The sequence below is a fragment of the Dendropsophus ebraccatus genome, chromosome 8, assembly GCF_027789765.1.
Source record: "Dendropsophus ebraccatus isolate aDenEbr1 chromosome 8, aDenEbr1.pat, whole genome shotgun sequence".
Classification (NCBI taxonomy): domain Eukaryota; kingdom Metazoa; phylum Chordata; class Amphibia; order Anura; family Hylidae; genus Dendropsophus; species Dendropsophus ebraccatus.
Window position 1 is genome coordinate 82519297 of NC_091461.1, and position 21652 is coordinate 82540948.

At 42.7% G+C, this 21652-nt stretch overlaps 1 protein-coding gene and 1 long non-coding RNA gene across 4 annotated transcripts in view; one reads left to right on the forward strand and one right to left on the reverse strand.

The window, feature by feature from the left end:
- LOC138799497 (uncharacterized) overlaps window positions 1–1898 on the forward strand; it is a 47204-nt gene extending 45306 nt beyond the window's left edge. The window contains exons 2-4 of the long non-coding RNA XR_011364269.1: window positions 969–1041; window positions 1500–1620; window positions 1788–1898. This is a non-coding gene — a long non-coding RNA (uncharacterized lncRNA). The remainder of the gene's footprint in view (window positions 1–968; window positions 1042–1499; window positions 1621–1787) is intronic.
- TCIRG1 (T cell immune regulator 1, ATPase H+ transporting V0 subunit a3) overlaps window positions 1–21652 on the reverse strand; it is a 200584-nt gene that overhangs the window by 99821 nt on the left and 79111 nt on the right. For 2 of the 3 annotated variants that reach the window (XM_069980776.1, XM_069980777.1), the window contains exons 9-12: window positions 18854–19060; window positions 17114–17264; window positions 15342–15481; window positions 15099–15256 (exon numbers count right to left, since the gene is read on the reverse strand). In XM_069980776.1, the coding sequence (XP_069836877.1) occupies window positions 15099–15256; window positions 15342–15481; window positions 17114–17264; window positions 18854–19060 (656 nt within the window). The remainder of the gene's footprint in view (window positions 1–15098; window positions 15257–15341; window positions 15482–17113; window positions 17265–18853; window positions 19061–21652) is intronic. The other variant, XM_069980778.1, reaches the window with a different exon arrangement.

Genomic DNA, 21652 nt, shown 5'->3' on the forward strand with positions numbered 1-21652 from the left:
TTGCGCATATACGACTTTTTGATCGCTTTTTTATTAAATTTTTTCTGGATTTGAAGCGACCAAAAATGCGCAATTTGCACTTTGGGATTTTTTGGGCGCTTACGCCGTGATTAATTAATAGTTCGGGCGACTACGCACGGGGCGATAGCAAACATGTTTATTTATTTACTTTTATTTAAAACATGGGAAAAGGGGGGTGATTCAGACTTTTATTAGGGGAGGGGGCTTTTTACTAATAACACTTTTTTTTTTTTTTTTTTAAACTTACTAGAAGTTAGGGTTAGGGTTGTTCCCCCTGGTTAAGGCCCTATTACACCAACAGATCTGACGACAGATTATCTGCCAAAGATTTGAAGCCAAACCCAGGAACAGACTATAATCAGAGAACAGGTCATAAAGGAAAGACTGGATTTCTCCTCTTTTCAAATCCACTCCTCGGTTTGGCTCCAAATCTTTGGCAGATAATCTGTTGTCAGATCTGTTGGTGTAATAGGGCCTTAAGTATACTGATCTCTCATTGAGATCTTTGCTGTATAGTTATACAGCAAAGATCAATGAGATCGGCACTCGGATGCTTTTGGCTGCTGCAACCGGCTGCTACACGCGGCACCCGGGACCGCAGCGGGTTCACTTAAACATCGGGTAGACTTACACATGACAATCTGAGTAAGAAACAGAGGCAAGCACTGAAGGAGCTTAAAAACATGAAGGGAATTATATTCAAGTCGGCTGACAAGGGCGGTAATGTTGTGGCATGGCCTGTCGCTATGTGCAAAAGAGAAGCCTTCCGCCAATTGAGGAACCCTGATTGTTATCGCAAATTATCCTTCAATCCAACACAACAGTTCTAAAAAGAACTAGAGGGGATAGAAGTAGTGGCACATGAGAAAGGGATTATATCGAAAAATACTTTGGGATGTCTGCTTGTGGAAAACCCGAGAATGTCATGTCTGTATCTCTTGCCCAAGGTTCACAAAAGCCTGAAGAACGCTCCGGGTCGACCAATTGAGTCAGGAAACGGGAGCCTGTGTGAACCATTGGGTAAGTACTTGGATACGTTTCTGAAACAGTTAGTGGAAAATTTACCATCATTTATTAAAGATACTGGAGATGTCCTGAGAAGAATTGACAATATAGTGCTTGAAGATGATATGTGGCTAGTCACATGTGACGTGGAGGCCCTTTATACCTCCATTGCGCATAAGGATGGCCTGGAGGCTGTCCAAACATTTTTGGCCATGAATTACACGGATATGGAGTTGTGTGCATTTTTACTTCAGGCGCTCGAGTATGTGCTAACACATAATGTGTTTATTTTTAAGGAGTCCCTTTACCTGCAGCTCCAGGGAACGGCGATGGGGGCGTCTTGTGCGCCCTCATACGCCAATCTTTTCCTGGGGCTGTGGGAGAGGGAACTTTTTTGCACCAACCCGGTGAGAAATGTGGAAAAAGTGCAACTTTGGATCCGGTTTATAGATTACATACTTTTTATCTGGCAGGGTACGGAAATGGAGCTGCTGCGTTTCGTGGAAGATCTCAATAAGAACCAGAAAAATATCAACCTGACATTGAAATACAGCCAGGAGAGTACTGAATTCTTGGATGTGAAGACCTTCAAAGGTAAGGATGGCCTTATTGGTACAGATCTTTACCGTAAAGAAACATCGGTAAATTCGTTGCTCCATGCAACCTCATTTCATCCTAAACCCACTATTAGAGGGATACCGGTGGGACAATTTTTGAGAGCTCGGCGATTATGTTCTGATGATGCCTCCTTTTTGAAACAGGCCAGTGATCTCACCACATGTTTTGAGTCCAGAGGATATGGCAAGAAGACCATAAAGAAAGGCTTTGATCGAGCCCGATGGGCGAAAAGATAAGATACGAGATAAGATACAAGACCAGGTGAGGTTTATAACTGCATCTAATGATAAAGCGGGAGTGATGAGGAATATATTGTTGAAATTTTGGCCGGTTCTTAAAGCGGATCCAATGATTGGAAGGTGGATCACAGATAGACCATCAGTAACATATAAGAGAGCAAAAAATCTCAAGGATATTCTTGTACAGAGCTATCATAGAGGTACAATGCTCCCCCTGCGGATCATGCATTGCATGTTCAAACATAGAAAGAGCAGTGGAATTCTGTTCAAGTGATGGCACTAGGAAATTCAAGATTACACAACACATCACGTGCGGGACCAAAGGCGTGATATACTACGCTACATGCCCTTGTAACCTCATACATGTGGGACTGACCTCGCGCAAGCTGAAAGTACGGGTACACATACATGATATTCGCCGTGGAATGGAAGTAGACGCACCTACATTAAAAGCGATCCCTAGGCACTTTAGGACATACCACAATGAAAATGGAAATGTTCTGAGAGTGAAAGGCATCAACAGGGTCCACATTGGAAATCGGGGAGGAGATTGGAAAAAGACCTTGGCACAGTTGGAGTCGAAATGGATCTGTAAGGTGGACTGTGTAAATCCAAAAGGCTTAAATGAGATGTTAAGTTTTGCCCCTTTCTTGTGATTATGCACTTAGGTTATGACCCAATTGGATAATTAGTGATAGCGTGTTCTCTGGGGTCCCTTCTTTCTTTTAATGGTGTTTGTTTATATACTAATGTTTTTATCTTTTTGTTTTAGACCTTAGAATCCTGTTCTGCTCTGTTGTTGAGGGTATCCAGTGAAAACATCGAAGAAGCGAATAAAGAAACCATATACCAATTTTATTATACATCTTTTGATACATGGAGAGCCCCATTTTTTATTTTTATATTTTTTATTTAAATAAATTTTTATAAATACGTTTTAGGAATATTTTTCTATATAATTTCATATACAGACTTTTATATATATATATATATATATATATATATATATATATATATATTAAATCGCTGGGTTATTTATTACCATGTATTATAATATATTTTTGTATTCTATAAGCACCGGTTTTTAGGGTTTTTTGGTCACCGTATAGAATTAGAAGGGATATACACCTGGGGAGGCGTGGTTTGAGCATGAAGGGGTAAGGACTGGTTCTGCCTGAGCTCTGTGCACTATTTGTATGAGCCGACACCCACCACAGCACTAGTATTGCATCCCATACACCTGAGCTGTGAGATGGCTGGAAGAGGGAAGAAATCAGCGCAGCAGGCAACTCGGGGAACTCTGGCTCGGTTTGTCTGCTCTCCACCCTGTACAGCATCTACTCCTCCACAGCAACACATACGCGAGACATTGGATACAGGTAACCAGCGGGATAGACTCTCTCTGGGGGCCTCCTTTGTGGACGCAAGCTGCTCGGAATCGCCGCGGCAGACATCTTGCAACCCCCGCCGAAATGGAAGCAGGGATGGGTAAGCCTAAGGCTGGTATATCGGCCGAGATATTGCCAGAGGTTAAGACGCTCATCCAGGCTCTCCCCCAGGCCCGGATTGGTAATCTGGCGGAGCGGGCGAATGCCCGCTGGGCCGCCAGGATTACCAATCAGAGGGGCCGGTCCCCCACCACACTTCCATCGGCCCCTGCAGTGGTTGAGAGAACAGCGCTGCTGGCCGCTGTGCTGTTCACTCAGCCTCTGCCAGATTAGGATGAGCCGGCATATTCCTCCGCCCCCCCCTCCCCTCAGAACAAAGGGCCGCTCTGCTCCTTTAGTAGTACCCAGGTGTTGAGGAGGTGCCGCACAGGCATGTCTGTCTCCTACAAACTTCTCTCTGGCAGCTGACGTCATTTCCTGGACGTGCTGCAGAGAAGGGGGACAGAGGAGAAGAAGCTGCAGCACAGGAGAGGGACTGAGGAGTCACTCAGAGGGGGCCTCTTGCTGCTAATAACAAACAGCACTGCTTGGTGAGAATTTTCTTCCCACCAAGCTACAGCCGGAGCCTGCTCTCTCCCCCTGTGTAAGGACGGCAGCCAACACTCCCTGCCCCCACACACGGACTTCATCATCTCTTTCCTGCTGAGCTCTGCTGTCGGTGCAGGGAGGAAGAGGCAGGGGAGCACCAGCTGGCTGTTAAGGGAGGACCTGTCACATGCTGACATGTAAGGAGCTTATTGATGGAGAGTAAGTGACTGTTTCTTTTCTTTGAGTGTGAGTGCATACAGTATTACATATATATATTTTGTATATGCAATGTGGTTATGAATATGAAAACACATTTTTTGCATGAAGGAGATGCTGTTCTAGTGTATAGTGTACATCGTGTGACAGGGATGCCGTAGGTTGTAGTGCACCCAGCCCAGGGAATCTGCAGTATACAGCGCTACCAAAGTGTATTCTGCCTGTATTAGAAAAATCGTGCTGCCATGTGACCATACACGAATTGTAGCGTCTGCACAATCTGTTTAATACCGGCTACATGTGTACGTGTGTATGTATGCACAGTGTGTGTGTATATATGATATATGTATGTATGCACAGTGTGTGTTGTGTGTTCATGATGTACGTATAGCATGCGTGATGTGTGGATACAGGTGAGCAGCACATCCTACAGCACTTACACCACTGCAATAATCTGTATTTAAAGGGAACCAATCAGCACAATCTGATATGGTTCCCTGAACTGCTGTATACAGCTCCTGCAGCAGCTGTGGCACATACCGGCCACGGCTGCAGCAGGAGCTGTATACCCGGAAAAAGCACTTTAATCCCCCGGGTGCATGACAGGCACCGGCGGGGAGGTAGTCACCTGGGCTGCTCCCCGCCCGGATTTAGTCACCACTGCCTGTCAGCGCGCTCCAAAGAGATGATTGACAGACAGAGAGGTCCCTTACTTGCCTCTCTGCCTGTCAATCATCCCTACGAGCGCACTGACAGACAGAGAGCGGTGCCTTGATGCGGGCAGGGAGCAGCCCAGATGACTACCTGTCACGCGCCCATGGATTAAAGTCCTTTTTTCTTATACAGCTCCTGCTGCAGCCGGTATGTGCTGCGGCTGCTGCAGGAGATGTATACAGCAGTTCAGGGAACCATATCAGCCCGATTGGGCTGATTGGTTAACTTTAAATGTGACTAAATGTATGTAGGATTCCAGATACAAAAGTGCAGCACTTTCTTTCAGTGTAATAATATTCACAACTCTATAGTAAATCCCTGAAACAAGACGCCATTACCATCACATAGAGCATTTGTTGGTAACAATGGTGTCGTGCATCATGGACCTGTTATAGAGTTGTGAATTTTAATACACCAGATTGAACTCTTGGACTTTTGTCTGTCAGGCTATGTTCACACACACTTTTTTGAGTCATACAGTTGCTGCTCAAAAAGGCCTTAATGATCCTTTATGGTGTATGGCGTTCAATTAATTAAATTTGATCTTAAAATGGCTGTTTGTGCACACATGTAGTAACTTTATGGTCATAATTAGAGATGAGTGAGCCTGGCCGAGGTTGGGGTTCATACAAACCTGAACCATTGGCATTTGAATTCCTGTTCCACAGAGGTGGAGATAGCACGAGTCACACCTGGAAAACAGCAATGCAATACAGCCTAGATCATAGGCTGTATCCCTGTTTTCCAAGCAGGACTCGTGCTATTTCTACCTTCCCAAAGGAAAAAGAAGACAGCGGGATTCAAATGCACCCGAACCCAAACCTCGGCCAGGTTCACTCATCTCCAATTATAATCAATACTATAAAATTAAAAGGATTATCCAGGATTAGAAAAACATAGTTGTTTTCTTCCAAAAAGCGGGCTCAGGTTGTATGTGGTATTGCCGTGCTGTTTTTGGGAGAAAGCAGACATGTTTTATCTAATTCTGGATAACTCCTTCGCAAGGAGTGTCATCAGGAGAAGGGCACATTACATCCTCCTGATGACGCTCTTTGCAAGTGAAACTAGTTGAGGGGTTGTGCAGCTTTTAAGATATCACTTGGTCATCAGTATTCTGTTGATAGTAGTCTGCAGCTACTACAGTATAGGCAGAGGCTGTGTAAGCCACCATATCCATACACTTCATATACTGGTGACCTTGAGTGTATTTTTAATAGTGTCACATTCATCTTCATGTTAAACTTATACTTTTATCAGGTATTAATTAACAGTATGTTTTAATAATAGGGTCATGTCCAAGGTGCAAGTGGGCCATTGGCCCTTTTGTTAAGGGGGCCACAAACACTTTGGCTGTATGGGGCTCCAAAATCCCTGTTGGCGGCCCTGCCTATACTATGTGGAGGCTCAGAGAGGACAATTATAAAAGTTTACACTGGACTTGTCGCTGTCGCTTATATCTCCCCTGCACCTTTCTGCTGGGATCTACAGCTCTGTACCTGGTATGGACCTCATAGATTTCCTTTAAGTGCACTGACACTAGTAATCCATTGATGCTGCTGAAATACATAAATATGCAACAACAAATCCACAGCAGATTATGTTGTTTTTTTATGTGTTGATGGTAGGGTTCATATATTTAATGAAATAGTGAAAAGAATTCGCTACAGCATGTTTAGAACACTGCTATCTATAATATATCGGGGGGGGGGGGGGGGGATATATGTTATGTGGGCTGCTGAGGTTTGAGTGCCAGGGCTGATTTTAAGTTCCAGTCCGGCCCTGCTCTCCCCACACGTGATGATTTGACTGCTCAGCTGGAGCTTATGGAGGAGAGACATAGTAAGGAACTGGCAGATATCAAAGCTTCATGTGCTGGGACAGCTGCCGCCATAGCAGCACTGGAAGCCCGACAAATGAAACTGCTTTAGTGAAACTGCCTGAACAAGTATCAAAGCATGACTTATTAATACGGCATCTAATATTGCAAGTGAATGATTTGGAGAACAGAGGGCACCGTAACAATATTAAAATAAGAGGCCTCTCTGAGGACATTGGCCCTGAGAAACTATAAGAAACAGTGGGGTCTATTCTCAAAAGCTTCCTTAGGGATTCTGAGGAATCAAGCATTGAGCTGGATAGATTGCACAGAGTAGCAGGTCCCAGGCTGTCAGATAGAAACCGCCCCAGAGATGTCCTGTGCAGAGTGCATTTCTTTCAGCAAAAGGAGACAATTATGCAGTGGGCATGGGAGAAAGGCCCTACTGAGATCATGGGGTCAGAAGTTACTCTGCTTTCTGATGTCTCCCGGCGTACCCTGTCTATGAGGAGATTGCTGAAGCCGCTGTTGCAGTTGGCTAAAGAGAAGGGGGCATCATACCGGTGGGGATACCCGTTTAATTTGACAATTCGGCAAGCAGGGAGCTTCTATGTGGTTAATACGCCGGCAGACCTCTCGGGGGCATTTAGCCCTCTTGGGGTTCATCCGGTGGACATTCCGGACTGGACGCTTCCGGTGCTGCCTACAGGGGTGAGGGGTCAGCAAGCCAAATGACGGCATCCAAATAAGAACTGAGGGAATGCCTGGCCCCAACTAAGAGATGAGATGAAAGAGTGACTCTGAAAAGATTTTTTTTTTTTTTAAGTTCTTGGATAGGTCAATGTTCATAATTTTTGCTTGTGGTTTCTTTCTTTTTCTTTTTGTATAAATCACTGTGAGGGGTTGGATGGAGGTGGGGGAGAAATTTCTCTTATGGTTGTTTGTGTTTTTTCCTCTCTCTTTCTGGGGGGGGGGGGAGGCGAGGTGATGAAGAGACTCTAAATCTTGGTTAGTGGGCTGGTTTTGGGAAAGATTTTCCTTTTCTTTTTTTTTTTTTCTCATTGTGGTGATGAAATAACATGAGACTTGGAGTGAAATGGCCACATATATTTTATATTATTTTGTTTATTTATTTATTACTTATTTGCTTTTTGTATTTTTTTTGTGTTTCTTGTGTTTTTCTTTTATTTCTTTTTTTATTATTTCAAGTTTTTTATTTCTTTTTTTATTTATTTGTATGTGTATGTGTATATATGTGTGTATGTGTATATATACACACATATATACATAATGTGTATTTATGTTTATTATTATTATTTTTTTTCTTTTCCAGTTTTTTTTTTGGGTGGTGGGGGTGAAGGGAGGGGGAGGAGGTGATCGGAAAATCTCGAGCTGAACTAGCGTCTGGTCCCTTCCACAATAGTGAGCACTGGGCTTAAATTTAAGATTCATAGATAAGGAGCATTGTAGCCTAGTGATTAGCTAACGGAAGGAGGTATCTCATGATTTATGTTTGAGAAACTGGGGCTATTCGTTTCCGGAGATGATACAAGTAGGGTGATTGTGTACTCTAACGGAGGGTCGCCCCTCACCCCGCTGCCGTCCTCTTTTTCCAGTTTGTTTAATTTGGGGGTGGGGAGGTTTTTGTTTTTTCGGGGTTTGGTAGCATCTCCACCCCTCTCTTACTTTCTATTTTTCAGTTTTTTTATTTTCTTTGTTTTCTTTTTCTCTTTCTGTTCCTTCTACCCCCTTTCCCCTCTCCCCTCATTCCTCTCTTCTCATCTTCTGACTTATGGCTACACACTTGGGGTCAGTTTTCAAGGTTATAAAAATCTGGAAAAAGAGATACAAGCATGGGTGCTCGGGAGGCCCCCCCCCCTTTTCAGCGGTTTCTTTCCACGCCTCTGTGGGTTGAGTGTTAGGCCCGGGAAAGATTGGTGGGTGGGTTTGCGCCTGTCTGACCGCACCCGGGTAGGGGTAATTCCCAAGTAGTGTGTGGGGTTGGTTCTGTTTTTTTTTTTTTGTTGTTGTTTTTTTTTTTGGGGGGGGGGGGGGTGTTATTTTTATTTTATTTTTTTATTTATTTTTTTTTCCCTCTCCCTCCCTCTTTTTTTTTTTTCCTCTCTATATTTTATAATCCTATATGGAATTGGAGATGACTACAATAACATGTGTTTCTTTAAATGTCCAGGGACTCAATGTCCCTGAGAAGCGCTCCTCTCTTCTGAATCTTCTTTGGAATAAACGGACCAATGTGGCTTTTCTCCAGGAGACACACTTTAGAGCCGATAAGATCCCGAAGCTCTCTAGTTACCGTTTTCCTGAGATTTACCATAGCTGCTCACAAGATTCAAAGACAAAAGGAGTGGCTATAATCATGGCCCGCTCGGCCCCGTGGGAATACATTGATCAGATGACTGACCCGAATGGTAGATATATTTTTGTTAAGGGGAAAATGGCTGGCATTTTGTGTACATTTAGGACGGTGTATATTCCGAATTCAGGGCAGCACTCGGCACTCGATTCTTATTTACGAGCAGCGGAAGATTTCTTAGAGGGGATGGTGGTGTTGGGGGGGGGGGGGGGATTTAAATATGGTTTTGGACCCGTCTCTTGACACTTCTTCTGGGACATCTGCACTTTCTCACTCAGCACTGCGTAGAGTTAAATCCACTCTTCACTCTTTTCAATTAATGGATGTATGGCGTCTTATGCATCCATCGGACAAGGACTACACTTTTTTTCCCACCCGCACAACTCGTACTCACGTATAGATTATGTCTTTATCTTTCATGCTCACTTGGAAAGGGTCACTACCACTAAGATTGACCCTATTTTGTTTTCTGATCACGCACTGGTCTCTTTAACACTTTCTCTTTCATCACAGGAGAACCGGACATGGAGGTGGTGCCTTAATGAATCGCTCCTAAAAGATTCGAAGGTGGTAGAGGAGATACAAAGGGATTTAAGAGAATTCTTTTTGTTCAATCAAACACCTGAGGTACCACCTACCACTGTCTGGGAATCACACAAATGTTTTATTCGGGGCTCCTTTATTAAAATTGGTACTAGACTTAAGAAGGAAAGGTCGGCACAGATTTCCTCATTGCTTTCTAGAATTGCGGTACTAGATAGGTGCCATAAACGCACTGGGGCAGTGGCAGTAAGTGAGGAGCTTTGCATGCTCCGTATGAAATTGCGAGATATGATGTTTATGAAGGCTAGGGCGGCATTCGCCAAGTGCCACCGGTGTTTTTATGAATTCGGGAATAGACCAGGTAAAATGCTTGCACGGGCGCTACGGGTGAAACGCTCACGTACTTTTATCCCTCATATTACTTCAAGGAGAGGGTTTCCCAGACATCACAGATGGCAGAGGTATTTAAATCCTATTATGAAGCTCTATATGGATTACCTAATTCTGACATACAGCCCCCCTCTGCTTCAGCATATACAGCAATAGATGACTATATTAAACACTCAGGCATGCCGATTCTAGCGTCTGAAATTAGGGATGCTCTTGAGTTACCGATTACAACAAAGGAATTTGAGGAGGCCGTTGGGTCCTCGGATGCGAATAAAGCCCTGGGTCCGGACGGATTCTCCTTATCATATTATAAGACATTTGGCCCAATAATCAAGGATCATTTCTTGGAAGCTTTCAATTCGCTTGTAAGGCTATGTGCACACTGAGGAAAAGGCGAGGAATTCAGCTGGAAATTAAGCTGGAAATTCCTCCTTTAAAATATGTACAGAGCAAAGTCCCATTGTGTTCAATGGGTTTTCTGCTCTGTTGTTCACACTGCAGAATTTCCGAGCAGAATTTTCTGCTGTAGATCTGCTAGAGGAATCCTATAGAAGTCAATGGGGGGCCTAAATTCTGCTTGAATTCTGCCTGAAAACTTTCTGCTTCAATTCCTCGAGAATTCCTCAGTGTGCACATACCCTAAGGGATGGTGAGCTGCCGAACGATTCACTCAGGGCCTATATTACAGTTATTCCCAAGGAGGGAAAGGATACATCCCAATGTCATAATTACCGTCCCATTTCTTTACTAAATGTGGACCTAAAATTGTTTGCAAAAATACTAGCGTCTAGACTTAAGCCGCACTTACAGCATATTATTCATTTGGATCAGGTAGGCTTTATGCCCACACGTGAAGCACGTGATAATACCACTCGGGCAATAAATATCATACATCATGCATCCACACACCCTTCTTTAATGTTTCTTTCCACGAATGCGGAGAAGGCCTTTGACCGAGTCAGCTGGCCTTTTCTCTTACGGACCTTATCTCACCTTGCACTTGGTCCTAATATGCTAGCTTGGGTGGGAGCGTTGTACTCTTCGCCCTCGGCAGCTGTCTCGGTCAACGGCCTTCTCTCGCCTTTCTTTAGTATTTTTAATGGCACCCGTCAAGGATGCCCTCTTTCACCTTTGATTTTTATTCTCACTTTGGAGCCTTTTCTATGTTATGTTAGACGCAACCAGGATATTAGGGGTTTTGTATTAAAAGAGCATGAACACAAAGTTGCAGCATTTGCAGACGATTTACTATTTTTTCTTTCAAATTCAATTATTTCTCTTCCTAACCTTCTTAAAGAATTGGCACGTTACAGGGAGCTCTCCAATTATAAAATAAATTTTCAGAAGTCTGAAGCACTGAATATCTCACTCCCAGCTTCTGTGGTGCAGGGCTTATCTTCTTTCTTTGCTTTTAAATGGAATTCAGTTTCACTGAAATATCTGGGAGTACACTTGACCCCCAAAACATCACAGTTATACAGGCGAACTTTCTCCCTCTTCTTGAAACCATCTCAAAAGATCTGGATAAATGGCATAAAGGGACCTTTTCATGGTTTGGAAGGTGCTCGATTATTAAAATGAATGTCCTACCCAGGATATTGTTTTTGTTCCAGGCCCTCCCAATATCAATACAGTCTGTTTTTTTTTTAGATCTATCTCATCTCTTTTTACTAAATTCATCTGGGCACAGAGAACCCCTAGGCTAGCAAGAAGTATAATGTTTCGTCCTAAGGGTGAGGGGGGTCTTGGGCTGCCAAATATTTATCTATATTATGTTGCTTCACACTTAACAAGAGTAATAGACTGGCATCACCATCAGGAGAATAAACTATGGGTTAAGTTGAAACAGAATAGTATGGAGTGGGATCTGACTTCTGTAGTGTGGATCCCAAGGGCTTTTCAATACAGTTCTTCGCACCCAACAATCACCCCAACGCTCAGGATGTGTGATAAGCATTTATCTAAGGGCCATTTAGCTCCCCACCCCTCTCCGCTTTTCCCTGTCATAGGGAACACAGAGTTTACTCCGGGAATTGAGGATACGGTATTTAGGAAATGGCACTTGGCGAATGCAGGGCGAGCTGGCGCTTTTATAAAGGAGGGGCACTGGATTACAATTGTCCATCTAAACGGAGTAACTGATTCTTGCCCATTGGGCTGGTGGCGATGTTTTCAACTGAACCATTTTCTGCGCTCTCTGCCTAATGCTAGAAGGTATGATAGACCTTTAACAGATTTTGAACGGTTATGCACAGGAGTGGGTTATCTGCGTCACTCTCTATCTATTATTTATTCAGTTCTTTGCGCCCCCCCCCCCCCCGAACACCATCAGCCCTCCTTACCTGTCCGAGTGGGAGAGAGATTTAGAAATGACTCTTACGGAACAGCAGAAAACTCGCATTTATGCACTCACCCATACTTCCTCAATTTCGAGCAGATATCAAGAAACTAGTTTTAAGATCCTTTCTAGGTGGTATCGTGTCCCAACGTGGCTGCACAGAATTTACCCAGAAAGTCCCTCAGGATGTTGGAGGGGGTGTGGGGAGGAGGGAACACTCATTCACACCTTTTGGAATTGTCCACGTTTAGATGGGTTTTGGAAAGAGGTGTGGAGGATAACTTCCAGTTTTACAACATATCCTTTGCCTTTTACACCAGCCTTGTTTTTATTACATCTGTCAGATATTCCAATGGGGAGTTATCGGCGCTCATTGGTACGTCATCTGATTAATGCGGCTAAAGTATGTATTCCAATGCTATGGAAGAGTGAGGAGGTACCATCCGTTAAAATGTGGTTAAATGAGGTTGAAAAAATATATAAAATGGAAGACCTTATCTCACAATTACGAGAAAACAATAATAGATTTCTAGATACCTGGTATTCCTGGTGTCAATATAAGGAATCCACCGAATATAAAAGGATAATGGACATTTAGAGAGGAGAGGAGGGATGGAGGGGTTGGGGTGTTTTGTTGGGTGTGTTTTTTTTTTCCTCTTGGGGGGAGGGGGTGAGTGGGTTTACATGTCTTTTGTATAATTGAGTGTGTGTGTGTGTGGGGGGGGGTGGCTCTATTTATTTAATGTAATTATGTAAAAATTTAATAAAGGAGTGAATTAAAAAAAAAAAAAATTAGAAGGAAGGTTTTTCATTAGCACTTTTGCACTAAACAATTTACCATGTATTATTTCACGCAATTGAGATCTCATTGGGTACATATTTTGCATGTACACACACTAGGCGTTTTTAGACAATATGCGTTTTTTTTAAGCACTGGTTTTTCAGAGTTTTTGTTATTTTTACTGACACAATGGTCACTTGTAGAGAATTAGAAGGAAGGTTTTTTATCAGCACTTTTCACTTTAATTATGTATATTTTATACGTAGATTGATATATTATTGGGTATATATACTGCACTTTTTTTTATATATTAATTCCATGCATTGGTCACACTATTTAATGCATAAATATTGGTTATAGGGCAGATATATTGTTTACAGATGTATAATGATATATTCACTGTTTGGGCAGATATATTATTTATAAATGTATAATGACACATTCACTGCTTTGCATTGGCATTTTAGTAACACTAACATCTTTATATATATCATGTTCATATATTTACTTTATTTATGGTCTGTATATTACATTAGGTCGGGGATCTGGTTTACACTTGAATTGCTACGTGTTTGGTTATTACAATCACATGCTGACACTGTTGGCTTTGTGGGAGTACTTCTAAGTGGTGTCTGAGATACCTGCTGGGAGACGCCGTAATCTTGTCTGTGAGCGTTCTCGGCGCTATGGCAACGCGACCGCAGACGTCATTGCGTCCGCCTCTGGTGTGACGTATGAGGCCAGGACGCCGCGCGGTAGCGTGCGATCACATGACCAGCAAAGGGAGGCGTCTGCAAACCCGGAATCCTCATAAATAGAGCAGACTAGATGGGACTAGCACACCTCCATGAGCAAGCAAATCGCGAAACGTGCGTTGGAGGCGGTGTAGCACGCAGCTTACATCAGGTATGTGTATACTATATGTGTGGTGGGGGATCTCGGACACCACTTGGAATGGCTCTCTATTGCTTACTAACAGCACCTTATATTAGGCCTTATTAGGGGTGGTGCAGTAGTATTCCTTCAGCAATATTTACAGCATCAGTGTTATTTGTGCAGCAGAGCCAGTGTTGGGTTGCATTATTTGTACTATTTTTGACATCAGTTTGGTTCAGCCCCACCATACATGGAGATATGTATTTGACATATATTATTTACATTGTAGTGATCATACCGCTGTGTGCATAATTTTACCTCACCTTGTGTTATTTTAATCAATGAGAATTTTTTTGATTTTGTGAATAATAAAAATAATTTGTGGTTTATCAGTGAATTTTGCCTCGTTCTTTTGGGAAATATTGTACACTAGCCTGAGGCGGGCTAGCAGGGTTGTTGTAGGAGAACACCTCTTGCGGGCGCATGACGTACGGGTACGTCATGCATCCTTAAGAGGTTAAGTTTCGGGAATTCTGAAAGAAGGTGTTTGGAGAATTAAATAAAAAGACCAAACAAGAAATCCTGATGGTGATAGAGGTCAGCATTTTGGGAGACTCCAAAAGAATAAAAGTTTGGCTTTGAAATGTCTTTTCTACACTAGGTTTGTGATCTTGAGGGGGTGGTTGTCGCTTTATGCCCCCTCTTTGTCAGCTTGGGAAAATTTGGTGTCACTAGTTAAGAATTATGAGTTTTTGTACTTTAGGAACAAGAAGGAGGGCAGTTATAGATTTCATTTGGCTTGGAAGGAATGGTGAGTTTATTTTTTTCTTCTCTCTGTCCTCGGAGGGTTTGGATTGGGTGGGGGTGGAGAGAAGGGTGGGGATAAAACTGTATTTTTCTTTAAGGTCATAGTGTAATGGATTTAGCTAAACATGCTTATGGAACTGAGGGTTTTGTTGTTAAATCTGCGTATTGTATATTTTTTAGGGCTCGTTGAGAAGATAAATGTTGCACTATGTATATCTATGATATGGGCTGCTCCGTTCATTCTTGGTAGGGGTGCCCTGAGGTGCACAATAGGTTGGGAAACACTGGTGTAGAGGGTACACACAATTTTGGTATACTAGATATGTTACAAAGATCCTACCACTCCCTTTCTTTTCCAAACGTATAGATAAACTGTATACTTACGTCCATTTCTTATCTGTTGCCATCGCTGCAACACTCCAGGCAGAAGGAAAAATCACAGTTGCTCTGCTGAAGCATTCGTTGTACACAAATCCTGTGTATACAGATAAAAGCCCCATCAAGAGAATTAGGTAACGGCCTCCAAAGCACATGGAAAAAATCTGTGAAAAATAAGAGATCAGTTAAAGACAAATCAGATGTTTTGTTCACAAGATAGTACCCAATTCTCTTGTTGCTTCTTCCTACCTCATTCTCAGAGTTTTTAAGTTTGGGGCTGTTCTCACCAACAACCAACCAAAGGGCAAATAAAGACATGAGAAGTCCATGGCCTATGTCTCCAAACATAACAGCAAATAGGAATGGGAATGTTATAATTGTGTAGAGAGCTGAAATGACAGAGAAGAACAAATAAATTACCCAGCAGTCTAAAAATCCTAAAAAAATCTATTTATTGACTAGATTATTTACACGATACTTCATATCAGTCAATACAGTTGCTATATTATTAATCTCTTAAAGGAGAAGTCCGGCGAAAATTATTTTTTTATATGTTATTACTTATGGAAAGTTATACAATTTTCTAATGTACATTAATTATGGGAAATGCTCATATACTGCTATTTCCCTTAATTTAGTGTATCAGGAAGTGTTAGAATTATCTCTGAAGCAGTGACGTCACGACCAATGGTGTAATTCCTATGGAGTGTCCAGCAGGGGGCGCTCTATATATAGAAGTCAATGAGTACCATTGACTTCTATATATAGTGCGCCCCTGCTGGACACTCCATAGGAATTACAGTGTATGTAATGTAATGTAATGTAATGCACTGTACTGTTGTGACTTTATGAATACATTTATGGAATACTTTGGGGAGCAAGTGTCCTTGCTCCCCAAAGTATCCCATAAATGTATTCAATGAATACATTTGCAGGGCACCGAGCAGGGAGGGAGAGAGGTGCCATCTACCTCCCCCCTCCCTCCCTGCTCGGTGCTGGGAACATATACAAAGTACTACTCCCCCATTATCTGCAGATAATGGGGGAGTAGTACCTGTGCTATCCCTATCACCGCCCGCGCCGCCGCCGCTCACACAGGGGCTGCTATTCATGCCCCCCGCCGCTGATTCCCCGCCGCCCGTGCCGCTCCTAACTACCCGCCCGCCCCGTTCCTGGCCGCCGCTCTCTGCTCATGTCGGCCGCGTCAGCCCACCCCCACCCCGGCCGGGAGCACGGCGCTTCCTGGTGTCCCCGGCCGGGGTGGGGGTGGGCTGACTCGGCCGGCATGAGCAGAGAGCGGCGGCCAGGAACGGGGCGGGCGGGTAGTTAGGAGCGGCGCGGGCGGCGGGGAATCAGCGGCGCGATCGTAAGTTTGATGCCGGGAGGAGGAGGGGGAGCGGCGGGGGGCATGAATAGCAGCCCTTGTGTGAGCGGCGGCGCCGCGGGCGGTGATAGGGATAGCAAAAGGTACTACTCCCCCATTATCTGCAGATAATGGGGGAGTAGTGCTTTGTATATGTTCCCAGTACCGAGCAAGGGGGGGGGAGGTAGATGGCACTCCTCTCCCTCCCTGCTCGGTGCCCTGCAAATGTATTCATTGAATACATTTATGGGATACTTTGGGGAGCAAGGACACTTGCTCCCCAAAGTATTCCATAAATGTATTCATAAAGTCACAACAGTACAGTGCATTACATTACATTACATACACTGTAATTCCTATGGAGTGTCCAGCAGGGGCGCACTATATATAGAAGTCAATGGTACTCATTGACTTCTATATATAGAGCGCCCCCTGCTGGACACTCCATAGGAATTACACCGTTGGTCGTGACGTCACTGCTTCAGAGATAATTCTAACACTTCCTGATACACTAAATTAAGGGAAATAGCAGTATATGAGCATTTCCCATAATTAATGTACATTAGAAAATTGTATAACTTTCCATAAGTAATAACATATTAAAAAATAATTTTCGCCGGACTTCTCCTTTAATGTAAAATCAATTAGGTACACTCACCAGGGTTGACTTCTTGGTAACTTGCTACACCATATGCATCCACAATTCCTTGAAACCCAGAGGTAAACTTGTTTGTGCGAATTAAGGTGGGAGGACTGATAGAACAGGGAATCCGGTGACAAAAAGATTCTCCACCCCCACCACTGTGCACCTAGAAATGTAGTCTTGGTGTCATTAATGCAAACTCAATATAGCAGGTTCTCTAACCATAGATATGCCACTAGGACAGCTAGGTTACTTTACTTCTTTGGTGCTTACAGCTGGGCAGATTACTGCATATTGCACCCCTGCAACTGTTGCTTTAATTTGACTTCAAACATAAATCCTCCACTCCAACCACTGGGTAAGATCGGGCGCTGGTCCAAGATAGGCCAAAAATAAATGATGAAGATAAAAAACTATTTATTAAAACACAATGCGTTTCGAAGTCGCGCTGACTTCTTTCTCAAGTGTATAACAAAAGAATGTTTTTCAAGATCTATAAAAAGGGTGGTTTGCACATGCCCAGTAGCAGCCAGAATACAGGTGATGTCTAATTACATACATAGCACCGCCCAGCAGGGAGTAGATCAAGTTGCAAGTAAACCTGTTTTCACTTAGTACATAAAGCACTTCTACAAAAAGGGAATAAAAAGCAAGCAAACCAAAAGAAATAAATACAAATATAAGAAAAAAGTTATAAAAAGAAAAAAAAAATTTTTATATATAGAAAATTTAACATATATATAAAATTTGAAATAATAATAATAAAAGCCTATCTTGTATTCTCAATGGTTTCATTTAATCCCTGCGGTGTAAGAGTAGCTAATTTAAAAATCCAAAAGGATTCCCGATTTATCAGTTGTCTATATCTGTTCGGGTAATTTTCTGGGATTTGTTCTAATATAATAAGGGTTAAGTCAGTAGGATTATTCTGGTGATAGTTTGAAAAGTGTTTGGATATACTATGAAGAAGGAAAGCTTTTTTTTATATTAGACCTATGTTTATTCATCCGTGACCGCACTGTCTGAACAGTGCGGCCCACGTACTGCAGTCCACAACTACATTCCAATAGATATATAACGAACTGTCTGGCACAATTGAGTTTGCTACGAATAAAATATAATTCCCCTGTGGTATTAGATTTAAATGTAGTAACTGAAGTCGGGGGCATCCATTCACAACACAGGCATTAATTTGACTCGGCATTGTTGAAATTCATGAACAAGTTTAAGAAAGGTTGAAAATGTATGCAGTTTTAGGGTACAAACACACACAGCGTATACGCAGCAGATATGCAGCAGATTTGCTGGTGCAGATTTGATACTGTGTTCAGTTATCGCAGCAGTAAATACGCAGCGTATACGGTGTGTGCGTTTGTACCCTAAGGGTACAAACCCACACACCGTATACACAGCAGATACGCAACAAATACGCAGCAAATACGCAGCAGATTTGTTGGTACAGATTTGATGCTGTGTTCAGTTATTTAGATATAATCTGCTGCGTTTTTGCTGCGTATTTGCTGCGTGTTTGCTGCGTATTTGCTGCGTATCGCAGCAGTAAATACGCTGCTTATACGGTGTGTGGGTTTATACCCTTAAAGAAATTTCTGTGATAAACCAGCTACATGTAAACATACTCTTAGTATGGTCAGAGGCCTTAAATACTTTGCTCCAGTTAAACTTACATTTTTAGATTATGATTGTAAAAGTTTTAAAAAATGTAATTATCCAGTTGCCTTCATAATAATGTCTTACCGATGCTCGACCTAGGGCCCCCTGGAGTGAGGGCAATTCAGCGACTGGACACCACACTTCACCTATCAAGCATCGTTCCCGTACACTGCACAGATTCAGAATCTGATAAATGTGCTTCATCTTTCTCACACTGACTTTCCAAGGATGCAAAACTGATGCAGCCCGATTCAGCACTTGTGTCAGGAACCCCTCTGTTTGGGAAAGCACCTGCGGTTAAATATTACCAATGGGTTAAGTTACCTCCAAAATACAAATACGTTAGAAACATGAGGTGGAATTGAAAAAAAACCCCAAACAAACAAAAAAAACCCTGCTTCTTAAGGGTGCCTTAACATGTACCAGATCCACAGCAGATTTCACAGTGCAAATTCGCAGTGAAATCTGCTGCGGATCCAGCGCCATTCATCCCTATAAGAACATCCTACTGTGAGTATATGAGTTAACTCCCCGCAGCCCGCCGCCAAGAGCATACATTGCCTGCTCTTTGCCACAGCTGCATGTGAGGCTCCCGGCTCCCATTGGTCCTGCTCAGTCAATTAGTGCACGGCACCACTGATTGACTGAGCGGGACTGGAGGCGGGAGCCTCACAGGCAGCCACGGCGCTGAGCAGGTAATGTATGGTCTCGGCGGCGGGCTGCAGGCTGCGGGGGTTAACTCACATACTCACAGCAGGATGTCAATCCCGCTGCGAGTATGTTTTCTCATAGGGATGAATGGCACTGGATCCGCAGCGATTTCGCTGCAAATTCGCAGTGTGAAATCCGCTGCGGATCCGGTACGTGTGAAAACACCCTAAAAGGGGTTGTTCCAGGTTAGACACTTATCCCCTACATGAGGGAGATACATACTGAGCTATCTCTGTGTTAAATACGATGTGTTTTAAAATGAACAATATCTTGGTATAATATAATGTAAGTCATATATACTGCTGACCTCACCATAATAGCACAACACTATTCACTGTATAAAGTAATTGTAATACTGACATTATAATATCATATTTTATACTAAGGAAACGTGTATAAGTTGGAAATAGATACATAAGTGTACACAGCACTATTCACGATTCCATGACGTATGTAGGGTGGTGATGCCAGTTATAAATGAGTACACAGCACGATAACTATACATCCATAACTGGAAGCAGGTTATGCTGATGCATAGAGAAAGAGTTCTATATTTGTTATGGTCATATATGTGCAGACACACACACACTCAATTATAATAAACACACCCTTACATGACATTGACAGTGAGTCATGAACCCTATATAAGATGGTAGTGACCAAGATGGAGGGGGGTTGGATCAGGGCTGTGAGCCCTATGTCACAAGAAGCATCCAGAGCCTTCAAGGAGAAGGTTGTGTCGCATGAGGAATCCATGATGGAAGCGTGAAGGAAGGAATGTCATCCAGGATGCTTGAGTGAAGCAACAGCTGCCTGAAGCTAGTGACGATTTGTAAGACATACCCTTCACTTCAAAGTACTCTCATATGAACTATGGACACTAGACACTAAGGACTGTAAGACATTTCTCTGATATTCTTTTCTATTCAATTCTGTAAATTTCACTACTTTTAAAGAAGAAGCAATAAATCTCCATTTTATAAAGAAACCTCTCTGATGTCATCCTACTGCGGCGAGCCATAAACTACAGGTGCTAATGCCATTTTCTACACTCTGACAGTCCCAAAGACTTTTAACAAAACAGCAGTGGACATACTCACGTTCTCTGTTGGAACATCCTCTGTTGAAATGTGGATAAGTCCCACATTTTTGTAAACAATGGGGGCCCCAGTGATGGGACCAGGGTAGTTCTAAGACGACGATGGGCCCAGTGCAAAGACTTCAAGAGTGATGTAATAGCCCCTCCTCTGCTGAGCATACATGATATACACACATACTGTACATACATACACCATATACAGGGATACTGTACATGCATACACCATATACATACATACATCTCTTCAAAGAGAATCCGCCACTATGTTTTTGCTGCCTTTTCTAATTTGATTATTGTATCAGTTATAGGTGTGTGGTTGACTTCTTGTGAAATTTATAAAGTGTGAGTGTGTGAAGGAGGCCTTAAAGTGTACCTGTCTTAGCTTTCATAATCTAAATCAACAGTAGATATGAAAAATAAAGCACGTTTGCAAAATACATTCATTTTTTTTTTTTATCATGCTCTAAAATAAAGCTATATTTACCAGAAATCCATGTCCAGTCTCCTAAAGGGAGCTTTTAGTCTTGTGCAGGTTGAAAAAGAGAAACTAAACACATGGGGGGAGATTTATCAAAGGGTGTAAAATTTAGACTGGTGCAAACTGCCCACAGCAACCAATCACAGCTCAGCTTTAGGCAGTGCTGAAAGGAAAGCTGAGCTGTGATTGGTTGCTGTGGGAAGTTTGCACTAGTCTAAATTTTACACCCTTTGATAAATCTCCCCCGTTATGTCTGGCCAGTACAAAGTGTTATGGCTCGATGCATCCATCAATCAAATCAAATCAATCAAATCTGCTTTATCTCTGAGGACACAGATGAACTGGAAAAAAATGGACTTCCTGTGTTTACACTCTGAAGAGAAAAAAAATCTAACCACAGGAAGTGCAGTGTTTTCAATGATAACAAAAAAAATTAATGTAAATTGCAAGCTTGCTTTATCTCACATCAGGGGCGTAGCTAGGGATTCAGCCTAGGGGGGGCGAGTGAGTTTCAGTGGGCCCCCAACCGATTATGTTACCCATAGGGAACCTTGGAAGATGACAATGTTTTCTAAATAACAAAGGCTTTATTCTA